This window comes from Syngnathoides biaculeatus, chromosome 10 (assembly GCF_019802595.1).
Source record: "Syngnathoides biaculeatus isolate LvHL_M chromosome 10, ASM1980259v1, whole genome shotgun sequence".
Classification (NCBI taxonomy): Eukaryota; Metazoa; Chordata; class Actinopteri; order Syngnathiformes; family Syngnathidae; genus Syngnathoides; species Syngnathoides biaculeatus.
Genome location: NC_084649.1, coordinates 7,487,458 through 7,506,374, shown reverse-complemented (window position 1 = coordinate 7,506,374; position 18,917 = coordinate 7,487,458). Strand labels below are relative to the sequence as shown.

The window sequence follows — 18,917 nt, the reverse complement described above, 5'->3', positions numbered from 1 at the left end:
TCGTTTCATACCTCTTTATGTACAACATCTAAGGCTAAGCACAGACAACTAATGATTAGATTTGATAGTCCTGCCATACATACCTGTATAGCTACTGTTCATGTCAGGGAGGTCCTCGTCGTCCTCCTGTGGCAGTTCTCCAGGCACTATTCCAGCATTGTGCATGTCATTGTAGGACTTGGTGCGTCGGGGCGTGGAGTCTTGTGAGCCTGACAGGCTACCACTAAGCCCGTCTGGTCGTGGGGCATCACCGCCGCTGCTATTGGTAATCACTTTGCCACCAGGGGGTTGCACCGGCGGTTTGGGTGTCCCATAATAGTTTCCTGGAAAACAAACACTTCATTCTTGTATAATGTTTCAAGTATGGTTGATTTGTAAACAGAGACGATGGCATGTGCCCACTGATTTCTGTAAATCTTTAGGGTTGTTTTTTTGTACATATTTGAGCATGATACTCTGTAGTCTTGCAGTAATCTTTAGGACGGCCACTCGTTGGAAAAGAGGCAACAGTGCTAAACTTTCTCCAATTACAGAAACTGTTTAACTCTGGACTAAAGAACAAGACTTTCAGAGATACATTTGTAAACTTTTCCAGGGTTTATACAAGTTTATATATACATACTTGTATAGTCCTGACCGCAAATTGAGTGAGATGCTTTGGCGTGACTTCCAAGAGAGCTGTACACAACAGAAATTACGGTTGGACATCAAGATTCGGTTGGAACGGGGACTAACATTCTGGTTCTCCGGGCATTGTTCAACTGTATAAATTTCAGCTACCTGTTTAGATACCTACAGTCCGCCGACTCCGAAGAAGAAGTGGTAAAAACCAGCATCGAGGAACATGCACAAAAACACACTTCTGCTCAAAGGCAACAGCAAAACAAGTGTCTTAACTTTTTTAAAATTAATTACCAGTCGCCTCAGTGCTACACTTGGAATAAGATTATTTTGTGGAAAGGAGGCTTTCACAATGTGTAGAAGTCTGACATGCTCCCTCCCTGTCTGAGCCTCAAGGCTTCTTTATACTTGCATGGGCAGCGACCGCGCTGACGTCACTGCGGCTATCCCACAGTTTGCCTTTATACTCGAGCGCAACCCACGCGCAGTTTTTAAAATGTCTTGCAGTTCTCCTCCAAATTGTGGGTGTCACTACGGCTGGGATTGGCTAGGATGCCACGTGGTGGAGTTTCCTCTGCCTTTTTTGTCTATTTCCGGTAAACATTTTTGCTTTCCCTTCTGGAAGAAGGAACAGAGCAACAACAATGGTGACCATGGAACAGTGTCTGCTAGAATAAATGGACTTAGATGACCAGATGATACGTTTAATTATGCTGAAAAATCGATTGAAAAGGCGGTTGCATATACGGTATGCCAGGGATACAATGAGACCTTCAGTTTACACCGTGTGGAGCTTCAGTGAATTCAAATTTCAGAAAGAAAGAAAGAAAGAAAGAAAGAAAGAAAGAAAGAAAAAGAAAAACAAAAGAAAGAAAGCAAGAAAGAAAGAAAAAGAAAGGAAAAAAGAAATCCTTTCCCCCGAGTCAACCACTACAGACCTCCAAACTACATGGGACCTTCAGATTAGCTCAAGAACAGTATGTAGAGATATTCATGGAATGGGGTTCTATGGCCGAGCGACTGCATCTGAGCCATACACTAACATCACCAAGTGCAATGCAAAGAGTTGGATGCAGTGGTATAAAGCACATCAGCACCAACTCTAGAGCAGATGACAAGTGTCCCCTGTACTCCTGAATCACACTTCTTCATTTGTCAATGTGATGGATGAGTCTGGGTATGACAATTGCTTGGAGAGCGGTACTTGTCTGAATGAATTATGCCAAGTGTAAAGTTTGGAGGGGTGATTATGGTAAAGGTAACTCTGCTTCAGAATATCATGAGATTTTTGACAATTCCATGCTGTCAACTTTATGGGTACAGTTTTCTCTTACAACATTCAACATGGAGCAACGTTCGAAAAGACATGGATTACAGTCTGGTGTGGATGAACTTGATTAGCCTACACGAATTCCTGACGTCCATGCGATGAGATGAATTAGAGCAGAGTCTGAGAGCCAGGCAGCCAGGCCTTCTCATCCAACATCAGTGTGACCTCACAAATGTGCTTCGAGAAGAATGGTGAAACATTCCAATACAAACATTCCTAAACCTTGTGAACAGGCTTTCCAGATGATTTGAAAGCATTATAACTGCAAAGAGTGGAGCTACGTCATACTAAAGACTATGAATTAGGAATGGGATGTCACTTAAATTCATGTCAGCCAAGGCAGGTGAGGAAATATAGTGTATTTAACTTTTACATTTGAACTTGAAGACTTCTACTCCTCAGTCATGGACCCTTTCGTGTGTGCCTACTGTGAAACTTGTATTATTTCCTCTATGCATTTTCTCTTAATTCACTCGCTAATATGCTGTTCTCAGCTGGTTACTCTCCGCCGTGATGTGGTTAAGACTTCTAATGAGTGTACTCTACCACCTAACCCCTTATTCTCGTTTTTCCCTTTTCTACATTACATGTTAGTTTAGTGGATACCATGGCTTCTCAGATTCAGATTTAAATCTTGTGTGATCATAACAAGTGAAGACCGCCTGGGAATCCCAGGTGCTGTAAACTTCTCTCCCCAGCTAAAATGCAGAGAAGGGCATCCGGCGTAAAACTGTGCCAAACAAATATGCGTTCATCTGAGATGACACGCTGTGGCGACCCCTAACGGGACAAGCCGAAAGGAAAAGAAGAAGTCATCATAACAAGTGCAATGAAACATAATGTGCAGGCCCTTTAATGTAAAGAAATATAAAAAAATATATTAAACTGTAATAATAAAGATGAAAAGAATAAGAAATAAGAAAAATAAGATTAAGAGCAACAATTAAAATTAAATAAAAAAATAAATGGGCACATTACAGAAACACAGATAGCGCAGATACAGTACTTTAAGGGCACATGAATTGAATATTGTACAATATGAGTTACTGCAGGATAGATTTATTCAATACTGGAGTTTGTTGCGTTGGTATATTTCACATGAGTGAGACAACCCTGTATACAGTTCTGTATTGATGGCATCCTGTGTTGATCTGTTTGCCTTGTAGGCAAACTGGTTTAGATCTGAGCTGAGGGTTATGAAGGTCATGATATAACTCCTTATCAGTTTTTCAATACACTTCATCACCACAAGCATGAGTGCTACCTGCCAGTCATCATAAAGGCTGGTTGTGGTTGGTTTCTTGGGTAATGGGGTGATAGAGGAGGTCTTCAGGCAATATGGGACTGCAGACTGTCAGTGACAGGTTGAAAATCCTGGTTAAGATTCGAGCAAGCTGGTCTGCAGTCTTTCAATGCCCGCCCTGGGATTCCGCCGGGGCCTGTTGCTTTTTGTGGGTTGACCCCCCCCCCCACGCTTTAATGTGTACGCCTGACCTCATGCACCCCCACTGTGAGGACGGAACTCCTTGCGGTCACCGGTGCAATGTAGCTGATTTTGGAGGTTCACTGTAAGAGAGCAAAGAAGTGGTTATGTTTCTTTGTCGGCTCAGTGTCATCCTCAGTGGCTCTGGTGCCTGGTTTGTAGCTGGTGAGGTGTTGGACTGCCACCCATGCTTGCCTGCTGTAGTTCCTATCCAAGTGGTCATCGATCCTTCCTAAGTTCCGCCTTAGCTTTTCTGATGCCTTTCTTCAGGCTAGCGCTGGCTATGCTGTAGCAAGGCCTGTTGCCAGTTCTGAAGGCACTGTTTCTGTCCTTCAGCAGCTGCTTAAGATCTCTGGTCACTCAGAATTTCTGGTTGGGGTACACCCGGATATATTTTTCCATTGTGACCATGCAGTTCTTGATATAACACAGTACAGTGTCTGTAAATACATCGAGGTCCTCATCCTCAAAGATGTCCCAAGCAATGCTGTTGAAACAGTCCTGAAACTACAGGGAAGCACAATCAGGCCATGTCCTGATGGTTTTAGTGGTGGTGGGGGAGGATTTTCGTGAGGTTGTATATGCAGAAATTAACTTTTGGATGATATGGTCTGAAGTGTCTAAGTGTGATGCAGGTCTTGGCCTGTAGTCCAGCTTGATGATACTGTAAACCTTGTCAAGTGTTGGCTCCTTTAGTCACACACTTTACACGATGGTGGAGTTTAGGAAGCACTGATTTTAACTCTACATGATTGAAATCCCTAGCAAAGTTGTGCAACACGTCTGGATGTTTTTTCTGCAGGCTAAAATTATGGAATAGTCCGAGAGCCAAGCTAGCTTTAGCATCCATTGGAATGTAAACAGTTAGCATGACACAAGTAAAGTCCCAAGGGAGGTAGAACAGTCGGCATTTCACAGTAAGATATATCAGCTCTGGGGAACATTGGATGGCTAGAGTCTCTGTTTCTACACCAGTTGATGTTGATATAATTACACAAGCCTCCTGCTTTGGTTTTATCGGAGTCAATGGTCCTGTCGAAGCAACGTGCTATGAAGCATGCTTGTTCGATAGCCAAGTCCAGAATGGATGAACGTAATCAGGTTTCTGTGATGAAATGGACACGGCAGTCTCTGGTGAAGAAGTCTGATGCCACCTGGAATATGTCTGAGGCTGCCTGGAATCTCAACTCATCCATCTGGTTGGCAAGGGATCTGATATTGCAAGGCTGAAAAGTGGCTAGTTTTAGGGCTGCTTACGTAGCTTACCTAGCCCTCCGACTCGGCATCTTCGCTTCTGCTTGCGCCCCCTCCGCTTCCTCCTCGTAGTGAATGTAATCTACTGAGAGCCTTGTTATGAACTCCAAGATGTTTTATGAACGAGATGACTCGGGTGAAATACTCAACTTGCATGAAACTCCGATTTTATGATGGTCCTGTCGGCTGTAGGTGAATTTAGCTTGACATGAAGCAGATCGAATGAACAGAACATACAAAATAAACAAAACTAAGCACTGAGGGTGGGAGAACAAAGCCACAGTGTATTCACGTGCCAAAGAGTAATAAAAATAATCTTCTTTTCCTTTCGGCTTGTCCTGTTAGGTGTCGCCACCACGTGTCATCTTTTTTCATCTAAACCTATCTCCTGCATCTTCGTCTCTAACACCAACTCCCCTCATGTCTTCCCTCACAACATCTATCCACCTTCTCTTTGGTCTTCCTCTCACTCTTCTGCCTAGCAGCTCCATCCTCAGCACCCTTCTACAAATATACTCACTCTCTCGCCTCTGGACATGTCCAAACAATCGAAATCTGCTCTCTTGAACCTTGTCGCCAAAACATCTAATTTTGGCTGTCCCTCTAATGAGGTCATTTCTAATCCTGTCCAACCTGCTCTCTCCTAGCGAGAACCTCAATATCTTAATTTCTGCCACCTCCAGTTCTGCTTCCTGTTATGTCTTCAGCGCCACAGCCTCTAATCCGTACATCATGGCCACCACTGTTTTATAAATTTTGCCCTTCATTCTAGCAGAGAGTTTTCTGTCATATAACATGCCAGACACCTTCCGCCAGCTGTTCCAGCCTCACCATTGCTCTGGATTGTTGAGCCCAAGTATTTTAAGTCATCCCCCCTCACTAACTCTTCTCCCTGGAGCCTCATTCTTCCCCCTCCACCTCTCTCATTCACGCACATATAATCTGTTTTACTTCGGCTAACCTTCAATCCTCTCCTTTCCAGTGCATGCCTTCATCTTTCTAACTGTTCCTCCATCTGATCCCTGCTTTCACTGGATATCACAATGTTATTTGCAAACATCATGGTCCAAGGGGATTCCAGTCTAACCTCATCTGTCAGCCTATCCATTACCACAGCAAACAAAGGGCTCAGACCTGATCCCTGATGCAGTCCTACCTTTACCTTAAATTCTTCTGTCACACCTCACCACTGTTCTGCTGCCCTCATACATGTCCTGTACTATTCTGACATATTTGTTCGTCACACCAGACTTATCCATGCGGTACCATAGTTCATCTCTTAGTATTCTGTCATAGGCTTTCTCTAGATTCACAAAGACACAATGTAGCTCCTTCCGACCTTCTCTGTATTTTTCCACTGGCATCCCAAAAGCAAATAATGCATTTGTGGTACTTTTTCTAGGCATGAAACCATACTGTTGCTCGCAGATATTTACTTCTGTCCTGAGTCTAGCCTCCACTACTTTTTCCCATTTCCATTGTGTGGCTCATCAACTTTATTCCTCTATAGTTTCCACAGCTCTGCACATCGCCTTTGTTCTTAAAAATGGGAAATAGCACACTTTTCCTCCATTCTTCAGGCATCTTCTCGCCTGCTAGTATTCTGTTGAATAAGTTGGTCAAAAACTCCACAGCCACCTCTCCAAATTGCTTCCATACCTCCACAGGAATGTCATCAGGACATACACCCTTTCCATTTTTCATTCTAGTCCAAAAAATAACCCAAAACATAACTAAATTAAAAAAATAATAATAATCCCAATCTTTTCATTGTCCCGTTTTGGTCAGAATGTCAAATGCAGCTCCTCCTTGTCTTTCCCTCATCCTTTTGTTATTTAGTGATCAGGATGCTTTTGAGAAGTGTATCTTTTTGGCCACCATAGAGACGAGGATTAGTGACTTAAGGGAGCCATAGTTAGCCAGCCACAACTCATGTGTCTCTAGCTGGCAGCTAACATTTCCATAGTAGTTTCTGAGCAGTGGGGAAAAAAGGGAAAATGTGTGACTGTTTGATGTGGCTGCACTTTTATTTTTTTTTTTTGGGGGGCACTTTTTTTCAGCTTGGACCTGTCTAAAATGGTGCTTGCAGCTCTGTAGTTATGCATGTTGAAATTGTTTTCACACTGATGGAGATACAGGACAATAACATCACCAACAAGCGCTATTTGATAGTTTTATCAAATTAGGGCGATGACCTTTAGATAAGCGATTCTCAACTAGTGGGTCACAGTCATTTTGGATGGGTAGTGGACAGCTAGTAATACACACACACACACACACACACACACACACACACACACACACACACACCACACACACACACACACACACACACACACACACACACACACACGAAGATGCGCACGCGTACACGTATTCCTATTCTGATTTTTTTCAGTACAGTACCAAGGCACACCAAGTTCCCATGTGGAACATAGTGGAAGAGTGACAGGAAATCCTCCTTCCTTGCTCTACTCCACTAGTTTACTCTTTCAGCCTTAAGTTGGCAGACCTCGTGGCGATAAATATGCGTGTGGCAGTTCAGCTAACTCGTTTGAAACGGCATTTAACGGTACAATATACAATGTGAGTGTTTCCAAGGCTATTTTTAAATGGAAAAAATATAACTTTACTTATTTACTTATTTTAAACATATATTTTTGAGCAATTAAGTACACATACATATCTATCATATAAACTCATTGCTCCATTGTGTGATCGGATTGGTGATCAGTTATAATTTTTTCAAACTCGCTGATCGGCCCCAAAAATACTTTGTGTAAAGCCTAATGCTAACCACTGCAAACGTCAAAGTGTAACTGAACCGAACTGCTTGATAGAAATATTGGTCAAGAAAAGGTTAAAGAAAGAAAAGTTTCCCAATTCCGATGATGTTATAAAAATTTACCTTCATATGTTCCTATTTCTAAAAGAGTTCCACTCTTCTCTAATTCCAGAAAGTCCTGAACTGAAAGGAAATTGTAGTCCACACCAGGAACTTCTCCTTCACGAGGGGGTCGGGTTGTACCTGGGCATTCAAAGAAGAAAGTGGAAGTAAGTAAATGCGGGGGCGAAAACTTTTACAAAATTAAAGTTAAACCCTCGATGTCACCTCAAAGCTAAAACAAATAAACCATTGACATACAGTATATTGTAGTCAATTCTATCCTCACGTTACAAAGAAGATAAAGGGAGAGATAATTCATTGTTTCTCAAGATTCTTTTACACTCTTGTTTATTTCAAAATAATGTCACATTTTGGTAGTGGAAGTACAGTGTAGTATAGCCGTGACCAGATAAAGTCCCTTCTAAGGGAGCATGTTTGAGGTGTCTTATAGTAGTGTTTCCAAACTCTTACTGAGCCAAGACACCCATTTTACATTAGAAAAATCTCACAGAAGACCACCAAACAAAAATATTTATGAAAGTAAGACTACTTCTCACAAATTGACGTTCACATAATGAAGTCCAAGTAAAAAATGATATACTTAGCAGGAAGCTATGACATTCTGTTGTAAGAATGGCAACAGTGGAAGCAATTTTTTTTATGTACCTTTTGCTATCTAATGGAAGAGCATTTAGCCGTTCCACTAATCACTACTGTACATATTTGGCATGGATAGAGGGGAAAAAAATCAGTAATTAATAAATCATTTTCAGACGGATTAGGTTATATTGTATAACCTCTCGCAGCAGTCTTAATGATGTTTCACGGCACACTAGGGAGCCACCACATCATGATTGGGAATTACTGTATTACAGTACAGTATATGAATGTAGCACAATGTGTGTTTACATTCTTCCTTTGCACTGACTCAGAATGTGAAGCATCAATGTAGCCCTCTAATGAAGGTGTTAGATTTGCCATATGTGGTGTGGTGAGTATATAGTTTGGCAAGTAAATAGTGAGACCTGGCATTTGCTTTTGACAACTGCTGGCCAGTGTGGTGTCAATAGTAAACCCACTTACAGCTCTGTCACCTCAGAAATCAAGGCAAACCAAACTAGTGGTAATATCTTCATCCATCTTTCTATTGGCCTCTTTAATTGTAGCAGTAGCATTTTCGCAAATTTGCTTTGCAAAGCTGAATTGTCCTTTTAATTTCATGCCTGTCAATGGTTAATCAATATAAATAGTAATGCAAATAACACTGCTCCAACCTCTAAATAAGCAGTCTAATCTCACAATCACTCTGTTACAACTGTGTTAGTAATAAACTGGTTAAAATGTGTGTGGGGACTCTGAGAAAGCCTCCCAATGCAACCATGTTCATGACACAAGTGATTAATCACAGATGTGTGGACGCAAACTCTACATTAGGCTGAAGCATGCAGGGAGATTTCTGAATTTTTCACATGCAGCAATTCCCTCACACCTTTGCCTCATTTAGATTCCTTGTTATATTGTGTACAGTATTTGCTCAAGGCGACTGTGAAGCAAGTTCTATGGAAAAGGGTGAATACACACAGAGGGATAGCTAAGAAAATTTGCAATGGTTACTATCATTTACACAAAATTAATTTTAGTTTTGACATCATTTGTATGTTACGGTATGATCCCCTAGGAGATTTGAGCCGACAAAAATATATACTATTTCAATGCCACACACTACAGATTCAAGAAAACTAAACAGGAAGTGGAATTGTGACCAACGTTAAAATGGGATTTTAAAAAAGTAGAACCTTGGCTTAAACCCAGGATGTTAGACACTGTCATCTCTATAGACTTAATTCATTCAATACCCTCCACAAAAGCGCCTTTGACCAAGCTGTTAAATGGGGGTGGTGGCGGAAAGATAGGTTGGGAGTCGTGAGAGCAATGCATAGAGAGACTCCTGCTGAGATGGGCCTTTATGTGCCCGGGAAAGAAAAATCTTCAGAAAAGGTACATTTCAGCAAAGCAAAGAATTTGAGAGGCAAAAGCCTTTTTTTCATTGCAATTGTAGTCTAGAGAAAAAGTGAATTACACCTCACTTCTATGCAATCCCTGTAACAATGGAAAGACGTAGCAGAAAGTTGCGCCTGTTGGTCAGGCATGGAGGTCATGACGGTCTGTATATGTGGGACTCAAACTCACAAATGAAGTACAGTACATTGTAGCCGAAGCATTATTAGAGCCATTTGCTGGTAATGAATAAATGAATTAAATGAACACTGCATGACACAGGGTTCCTGTTCATGGTGGTGATGTAAAATAGTGTAAAGCAAAATGCAATAAATGTCCTCTTTTACCAGATGACAAGACCGTCCCAATCAGGGGGTCTACAACCAACTGCCTCATTTAAAGTATGGTATATAGTAAACAAATCTGAAATGTTTGCTTTTGTACAGTTTGATTTTGCTGCTTCGATTTACACCCTGCAAAAATTCCTTTTTTTTTTCACATTATTGATCAATCAGGTGGAAGGGTGTTCTTTTACAACTGACTTGCTTGTGGATTTGTAACTAACATCATATCTAACATGGGTGGGTGCCATTGAGAATATTTTCATTTCAAGACGTGGAGCAGAGAATCCAGTAGTGAGATATCAGAGGTCATGCTGTGGCACACGAAGTTCTGAACCACCACTGATTAATGAAAATACACTCAACATGAACAAAATATGACCAGTCATTATCAGGCATGAGGATTTCGGCAAATATGGTAACCGATCTTTCGGTTCTGTAGATTTTTCCCATTGATAATGCTCATGGGAACCGGTTTTTACATGTACTTCAAAATAAAGCCTTAGCAGGCATGAGCATTTTGTCTTTTATGCATAGCAACCGACATGTTTGGTTAGCGTTTGAGTGACCCGGATATGAATAACTCGACCTTGCGCATGCGTAGCACAGAAGAGTAAGCCCAGAGATCTGGGAAACAGACTTTCTGTTCCGTGTTTTCTCAGGCTGGGTAACGACACGGTAACAGAACGATCGTTTCCGTGAAATGCTCAAGCCTGATTATGATGCATTGCAGTTGTAGACCACTGCAAACAAAAAGCCTACAATAATAAACATTCACACTGTTTCATTCCTGCTTCTTCTGTTCAGCAAAACAGGGAAGATGTAGTCTACTTCACCTGACTTTAAGTGAAGAGGCTGTGTAGACCATGCCTTTCTCCATTTATCACAGGTGCCACAGTTTTAAAACAAACCATTTGCCCCATGGGGGAATTCAAGTCTTTAATTAGAGATGAAAGTGGACTTTTGTAAAAATTTCTGAAAATACAAATGCGAGCACATGCCCCCCCCGGGAAAATTTTGAAAAAATGGATGGCTGTGGTGCATTCTGGCGATATCTGTGAACAAAATTCAGACAAAAATTTAAAGTAAAATTTCTAAGTACTGACCAAAAAAAAATTTGGCCAGAAGTTCCCCAAGGGCCAAGCCCACATTTTTTTGCGCCCCCCATCCCTCTATCACTGGATAGCACAAAATCCCATTTGTCATTAAAATATGCTTAAAATATGCCATCTTATCTCAAGACAAATTAATTAAGGCGGTTATCATTAGGGATGGCCTTAAAATAACTTACTGGATTAATACAACATAACTGTAAATTAAAGGTAAAATAAACAAATACAAATATATAAAATAGAAAACTAAAATTTAAAACTCGGAAATGATCATTTCCAAATTCAACTGATATTAGTAGAACATGATATAAAACACTATTTAAAATTTTTCATCAATAAAAATTCTTGATCTGACTAACTATCTGAAGAAAAGTTAAATGTACTGGCCTGTCAAGGAATAAACACGAACGGTCTATACTTGCAATGTTTTGAAAATGCTGAAAGTTTAGTTCAACATAATCAGCGTTCGTGGCAACAAGCTAGGGATACATTGGAACAATTGTGACATATTGTTGGAGGGGCACGCACCACGGGACTGCCGTAAATAGGAGGCCGGCTTGCTCGAATGCGCCTTTATGTGCATGCGCTCGATGTATTGCCCACACCTGAATCAAGTGACGAGGTGGATGATAGTGTAACGTTTTTTTTGTTTTGTTTTTTACGCCGTCACGTTGCCTCGCGATCGACGCAATGAGCACCCCTGGTGTAACTGAATTTCCTTTGACATGGCTCACGATGTTGATGACTTTCGACGTAAATGCGCTCGCTACGTGAAGCAGTTCTGAACATGCGCTTTCGTACATGCTCTATACATGCTCAGGACGGTTAACTTGCATTTCCTGTTTCCGAGTGAATACCGGTTGTTTTGGAGCAGGCTCGTTTAGTGAACAACGTTTATGAAATAAACACGTAAATTAATGTTAAGACCACACAAAATAGGCGACGTCTTGAGGGGAGTGGCGTTACTGTTACTAGTGTTGGTGCCTCAACATGGCTACGCTTGTGAAAGCAAAACAACGAACTCAAACGCATGTTTGTTGAATATTGTCAACTAATATCCGGATTAATTTTAAGTTATTTTTCCTCAATTTCCCGGAGCAATTTTCATGAAAATTTAAAAATCCGGAATTCCGGGAAAATCCGGAGGACTTTCATCACTGTTTAATTAACCTATTCTACTGTACCTTACCTTGTACCAAGGGAAAAAGCCGTACAAAGGGAGAACATGCATACTATTCCATGTTCTCATATGGCTTCACTACTACCTTTGAGATTCCATGCATAGAAATAAAGATTTAGAAGCATAACTCAAAGGCTTGATGCCCAAAAGGAAACCCATGATCCAGAAATGACAAATGAGACAAAGGGAAGTGAGGCTTGACAGGAAATTGAGTTGCTGACTGGGAAATACCTATTCAAAACAAAATAGAAATATGCTGCTCCAAGCATAATCGGGGAGGATCTGAAACTGGCCCCTAACCACCAAAAAGAAGACCACTAGCAGCATCTAAGACAAGGCCTCCCTTGAGCCTCCCATCTAGTCTGAATAGCTTTTCTAGGAACTGACCGATACCAGTTTGCACATACTCCAAAATTTAAGTATGCGAGGTCACTGAGACGTGACGCCGACTGTAACTTCTTAAATTACTTCTCCCATTATCCCATACATCCTCCATCTGGTAGGTTGGAAGCATCTACTCTATCTACAGCATGTTACGTTTGTGGAAAGTTTTCAAACAAAAAGAAAAAAAAAACATCATGAAACTGTCTGTATGACCCTACGTAGAGCATTAATTAATTATCATTTGTAAAATCATCCCTCTCTCCAGCTATCCATCCGTCCATGCATTACCTGCGCCATTTATCCTCACAAGGGTCTCAGGAATGCTGGAGCCTATCACAGCTATCTTCAGGCAGGAGGCTTGGTACACCCTGAACTGGTTACCAGCCAATCACAGGACACATCAAAACAAACAACCATTCACATTCGCAATCACTCCCACAGGCAATTTAGAGTCTCCAATAAATGCATGTTTTGGGGATGTGGGAGGAAACCGGATTGCCCAGACAAAACCCACACAGGAACAAGAACATGCAAACTCCACACAGTCAGGGCCAGGCTCTGAACCCTGGTCCTCAAATCTGAGAGACAGATGCTCTAACCAGTCATCCACTGTGCTGCCTGGCTCCATGTAATGCATCTAATTTAATTTTCATTATTACTGTACAATGCAGTACCGTGCAACAGGAACAGCCTATCAGAGACTCTAGAGGCAGAATATGTGACCGGAGAGGTCAATTTGCATGGACACACACACACACAGGCACACGTGGCTCATGTGACCAGTCAGTCGGTTCAACGCCAGTGGAGGGCATGCCTTTAGTCCGACACGATGATGGGGGTTCAGGAACAGTGAAATGAGGCTACATTCAAATATACATAAATAGTATGATGCACGCACAGCATATTTGTACTTTCAACAGTAATGATATCAGTGGGTAATTTAAAAGTATTCACTAGTTACAGATTGGCCTTGATTTCAACTTTTCCACTTAATGGCATTGCAGGGTTCTAGCCATAAAAAATAAAAAATCGAAATAAATTACATTTTGTTCAACTGCTGTTCATATTTTGAAAGTTTAATACCAATAATGACAGTAAAAGGCAAACCTTAAGGGCCATGATGAGTAGGTTGGGCATCGTTAGAGATTGTGCCCTTACGGACTTGATTCCGGTTGCTCATTTTGATTCCGGTGCCAAATGATTCTCAATTTTCATTCTTTTTGGGGGCATGGTGAAAAAAAATGCATGGTTTAAATAAAGAATGTCCAAATTAGGAGCACCCATTTTGTTAGCAGCCTGCATCAAAAACTAAAATGAACATTTGACTCAAGGTTCTTTATAACCAGTTTCAATATAAAACCAATGAACTAAAAGGCCATGTGTGTGTAACTAACCCAACGGACTTCATTAATTAATGTTTCAGTTAAAAGTAAACTCCAGTATTGTTAAAATTACATGTGACCGTTTCATAATGTCAAATCGGTTATATGTGCAAATTTTAACTTGACTTCCTGCTTCAAGCATGTAGCCTTTGATTTGGAAGGGTATACACCAAAACTCAGAATTTTGGGACAAAAGGTAACACTGGGGAAGATGAAAGTAAAACGAGACGCCAAGAAAAAGAATAATGAATGGACCCAAATGCTTTGTAAATTTATTTCTTTACCTACCAAGTGATGAGACACAAGGTTAGTGTTTGTGAGATGTCTGCGAATTTTTTCACTCAATCTGTTTGGTTTGAAGACTAAAATAAACACTAAAAACAATCAGTACAAGACCACAGCCCACCGTTTAACTTGTTAGCTGCCTCAATTTTGGCACACAAGTATTGTTTTACACTCACCCAATCGACTTCACTGAAGTTCCGCTGAGTGTAGCCAGAGGCTTAGAACAGGACAGAGAACGACAGACTTCTACACGTCATGAAACCCTCCATTGCACTGAGACAACTGGTCATTTCTTTTAAAGTTAAGACACACGTTAGTTTGCTGCTGCCGTTGGGCACAACCACATGTTCGAGGAAGTTCTTCGTTCGAGTAAACAGGTAAACATTGTAATGTGAGCCATTGCTGTATAGTTTCAAGATACTTCTTACGAGAAAAGTCATCTAAAAAAGGACGGCAATAACCAGAGTCTTGTGGTATGAATACACAAAATATAGTTTTATTTACAACCTATAATTTCAAAGGAATGGTTTGACTGATATGCGGTCAAAGCAGTAAAATACACAAAAAAAGCAAAAGCAAATATACTTCTATTTGGGAGTACAGTATATTCTATTTGTGGTTTGCCTGTCAGGCTTGAGTGCTGTGTGGGATTGTGAAGCTTATGAATTTCTAAGACTAAACTGAGTGTTTCATTAACTCAAGTCGTGGTTATTAAAATTCTCCCTAAAACCTCAAAAACGACAACATTTAGTCATGGATAGAGACATTCAGTGCTTTGATTCTTCAACAAATTGTGTGCGTTGGCACACAAATCCAAGCATCCCATCTATATTTAACGAACGATGGACTATTTTAGGGGAGCACATGCCCTTCTACTGTACGTGTGACAGAAGTCAAATTTATTTCAATTGTGAAGGCAAATACCTGACGGTATTGGTGTTATCAGGATGCCTGAACTACCACAAACCCTTATTTCAAGTTGAGGCATTGTGTAAAATGTAAAAGTGAAAATACAATAACTTCCAAAATACTTTCAACCTGTATTCAATTGAAAAGATAGTTAATGTTCGAACTGATGACCATTATTGTCTGTTTTCTTCTTCCTGTAATTATTCTCTCATTTTGAATTTGATGCCAGCAATACCAATACCCCCCCCCCACACACACACACACACACACACAAAACAGGAAAAGGGGAAACAAAATACTGGGGAAGTTGAAAATGGTCAAAAAACACCTGTTTGGAATATTCCACGGGTGAAAAGGTGAATTGGAAACAGATGAGTTTCATGATTGGGTACAAACAGATCATTGCCTGAAAGCCTCAGTTGTTCACAAGTAAGGATGTGGTGAGTTTCATCACTTTTTGGTCTGTAGTACCAAGTAGCAATTCACGTAAAATCAAACAGTACCTAAGAGTGGCCTTGTGACTCTGCAACATGAGTGAAAGAGTTAGCCAAATCCCAGGGTACACTTGAACAGAGCAGTGCTGCATGAGACCGTAACGACGTCTCTCACAGGGAGGTATATATATATATATATATATATATATTCTGGACAGGGAAAACAAATGGTTTTGAAACCATATAAAGAAAGCAAGGAAAACCATCAGTTAACAGAGAAGGGGACTTAAGAACTCCCCCATTTACGGTCTCTTTATACCTGCGCAGACAGTGACTGTGCTGACGTCACTGTGGCTATTCTGCATGCAGTTTTCAAAATGTACTGCAGTTCTCCTCCATGTCAGGGGTGTCACAATGGCTGGTATCATATAGAACGCCACAGGGTGGTGTTTCCTTGCATTTTTTTGTCATTTCTGGTCGTCATTTTCACTTTGCTTTCCGTAACAAGGAACAAAGTAACAACAATGGCGACCATGGAACAGTGTCTTCTAGAACAAATGGACCTCGATGACCAGATGATGCATTTAATTATGCTTCAAAATTAATTGAGAAGGCAATGACATAGGTGGTATGTGGAGCCTGGAGGATCAGTGAGTACGTCAGTTCTGTTCCTTGTTCTCAACTTGCATGTCATATACTTGGGCAGAACCAACTATCGGAGACAGAATGTGACTAAAGCAGCGCAATCACAACAGATGATTTCCGCGGGATTGGATGCATAGCAATATTTTTTGTCGCGTGCGCATCAACTGATGCAGACGGGACGAGCAGGGCAATGCATTGGTCACATGATGCAATACGGGCATTGTCGACTGCAGGAGTATAAATAGGCCTTTACAATGCAGTCCCTTTCGTCCATTCCAAAGAAACTATTATTCTCCCACCAAGATATTGCAAGGCCTTCTTGACTGTGAGGTAAATCCACAACCACTTAACAAATGAATGGAATATCAATGAGGGTGTCTCAACCCAACAATTCCAGTCAACTGACCATGGCCCCTCAGCCAGATGGCTGAATGGCTCTCACCTTTGTTTCCTTCCAAAAGAAAGATAGCATATATGGCGTGGGGCATGCCTTGGAGCATACATAAATAGTTGAATTTTCCATCCAAACACTGGTTAGTGCATCCTAACTAAGCCACGTACATGAACTGATAATGTTTGCTCGGATGAGAGGCGAAACATGTAACACTAAAAGAACAGTCCAGGTGCAATCGATCAATTCAATTCCCTCGACCTGGATTAATGAGAATATTCTCAGGCAACTTTATTTTTACTCAGTGCTCTTTTTGTCATTTGTTTAAAGATAGATGATTTTTAGTTCTGAATATAATTGTTTTGAAAAAAACGTTTTCCCTAAATTACGTAAATCTCCCCAAAGCAGAAAGGCACCCTACGCCCTCAGGCATGGCCTTGCAATTTAGCTATGACCTACATTTAATCTTATCCTGAAGGGCAATGTTGGCCATGACGCCTAGGACAATGTTGGATTCATGGCTGAGTGCTGAGAGCATTTGCCTCATAACCTCATTCGAGCCTGAATAAAATTGTAAGCCTGCCTCAGTCCCAAGATTGTCTTCTTTTTTTAATTTCAAAACATGTGAGGGACCCTGACATATACACCTTCCTAAAATTAGTTCCAGACTTCTTTTTGTGAACTCTAAAAAACCCACAAGGCATTAGAGAAGACTAAATATATCCATATGTTGGTGATCCAAAAGAAAGTAGGGATCCAGGTCAGTGTGTCCAAACATTCTTGAAATTGATGACAATATGGAGAAGAAAAAGTAACAGCCCTTTCTTAAAAAGATTTCCTTTTAAATCCAACAGATGAGATGAAAAAACATGCTTAAACATCTTAGCAAGAAATTATTCGGTCATAGATTTAAAAAATATATATATATATCCCGAAATGACTGATACTGGAAAGGAAACTTGGGAATTACTTACGGTTTACTGAACAAACTCAGAGGACCTCACCGTAGCTCTAAGGCTCCCAAGACATTTGAGTATTAACAGCTGATTGATGCCTCCACCCAAAGTAGGGTTTTGTCAGTAGCGTACACAAACAGGGTGAGGGTGACGTGATGAAGTCAATAATAGTTACCTTAAAAAACTGAACAACACCAAACTCATCCAACCATACATTAGTTTAAGGCGAAGAACCTTTCCCACAATGCTCCCACAAAGTTGGCAATATTGCATTGTCCAATACATCTTGATAAACTGAAGATTAAGATTAAGATTCATGGGGAAGTGAGGGCTATGGGTCAATCCTGACGATTAATTGTGATGATGATTGTGGACTTCAGGAGGCATCCATCACCACAGCTGCCCCTCTGTCTTGTATCAATCGTCGATAACTTCAAGCTGCTGGAAATTACAGCTTCACAGGACCGGAAGTGGGAGACAAACACCAACTCCATACCCCAAAAAGTCCAGCAAAGGATGTATTTCCTGCGGCTTCTGAGGAAGCACAGCCTGCCATGCGAGCTGCTGAGACAGTTCTACACAACATTCATCGAATCAGTAGTGTGTAGCTCCATCACAGTCTGGTTTAGAGCTGCCACAAAAAAGACAAACTCCGATCACAACAGACAATCAAAACCGCTGAATGGATTGTCGGCACCAATCTACCCACCCTTGAGGACTTGGATGCCACTCGAACTAGGACAAGAATAGGCAGAACTCGTTCAGACCCTCCACGTCCTGATCACCAGCTCTTCCAGCTCCTTTGATCTCTATCTAGTTCTCAATGTCAAATTTTGTTTTAAGTATGCAAAGTATGTACTGTTGACATATTTTAAAAATTATGGTACCAACACACACACACACACACACACACACACACACACACAGGCAATGCCTCCAGCGGAAATCTCTGAGTGATGAATGGTAACTACACAGTATTATAATACAGTCTGTGTTTCAGTATTTATACTTATATTATAATTAAAGATTTAAGAAAATACTTCTTTTTGTCTCCGAAATACGCAAAGTACAAATACCGTTTACATATTTTAAACATTCTGGTACCCACGTAAACATACATCCCATTACTTCACGCTTTTTCACTTTTCGCGGGTGATTCTGGTCCCAATTAATCGTGAAAAAAAAAAGGAATTTGTGTATTATAGATTATTCATGCACCCAATGAAGTAGTCTCACTACGCCGCACTATCTGCACATCTGTTGTGGACCAATACTAGCTTCTCATATCTGAGTAACATATGCACCACTAGCACAATCGACTGAGG

The 18,917-nt window shown here is 40.9% G+C and overlaps 1 protein-coding gene across 4 annotated transcripts in view; it reads right to left on the bottom strand.

Annotated features, from left to right (window-relative positions):
• Positions 1–18,917, bottom strand: part of magi1b (membrane associated guanylate kinase, WW and PDZ domain containing 1b) — a 158,066-nt gene that overhangs the window by 54,799 nt on the left and 84,350 nt on the right. For all 4 annotated transcript variants that reach the window (XM_061831505.1, XM_061831506.1, XM_061831508.1 and 1 more), the window contains exons 3-4: positions 7,597–7,716; positions 84–323 (exon numbers count right to left, since the gene is read on the bottom strand). In XM_061831505.1, the coding sequence (XP_061687489.1) occupies positions 84–323; positions 7,597–7,716 (360 nt within the window). The remainder of the gene's footprint in view (positions 1–83; positions 324–7,596; positions 7,717–18,917) is intronic.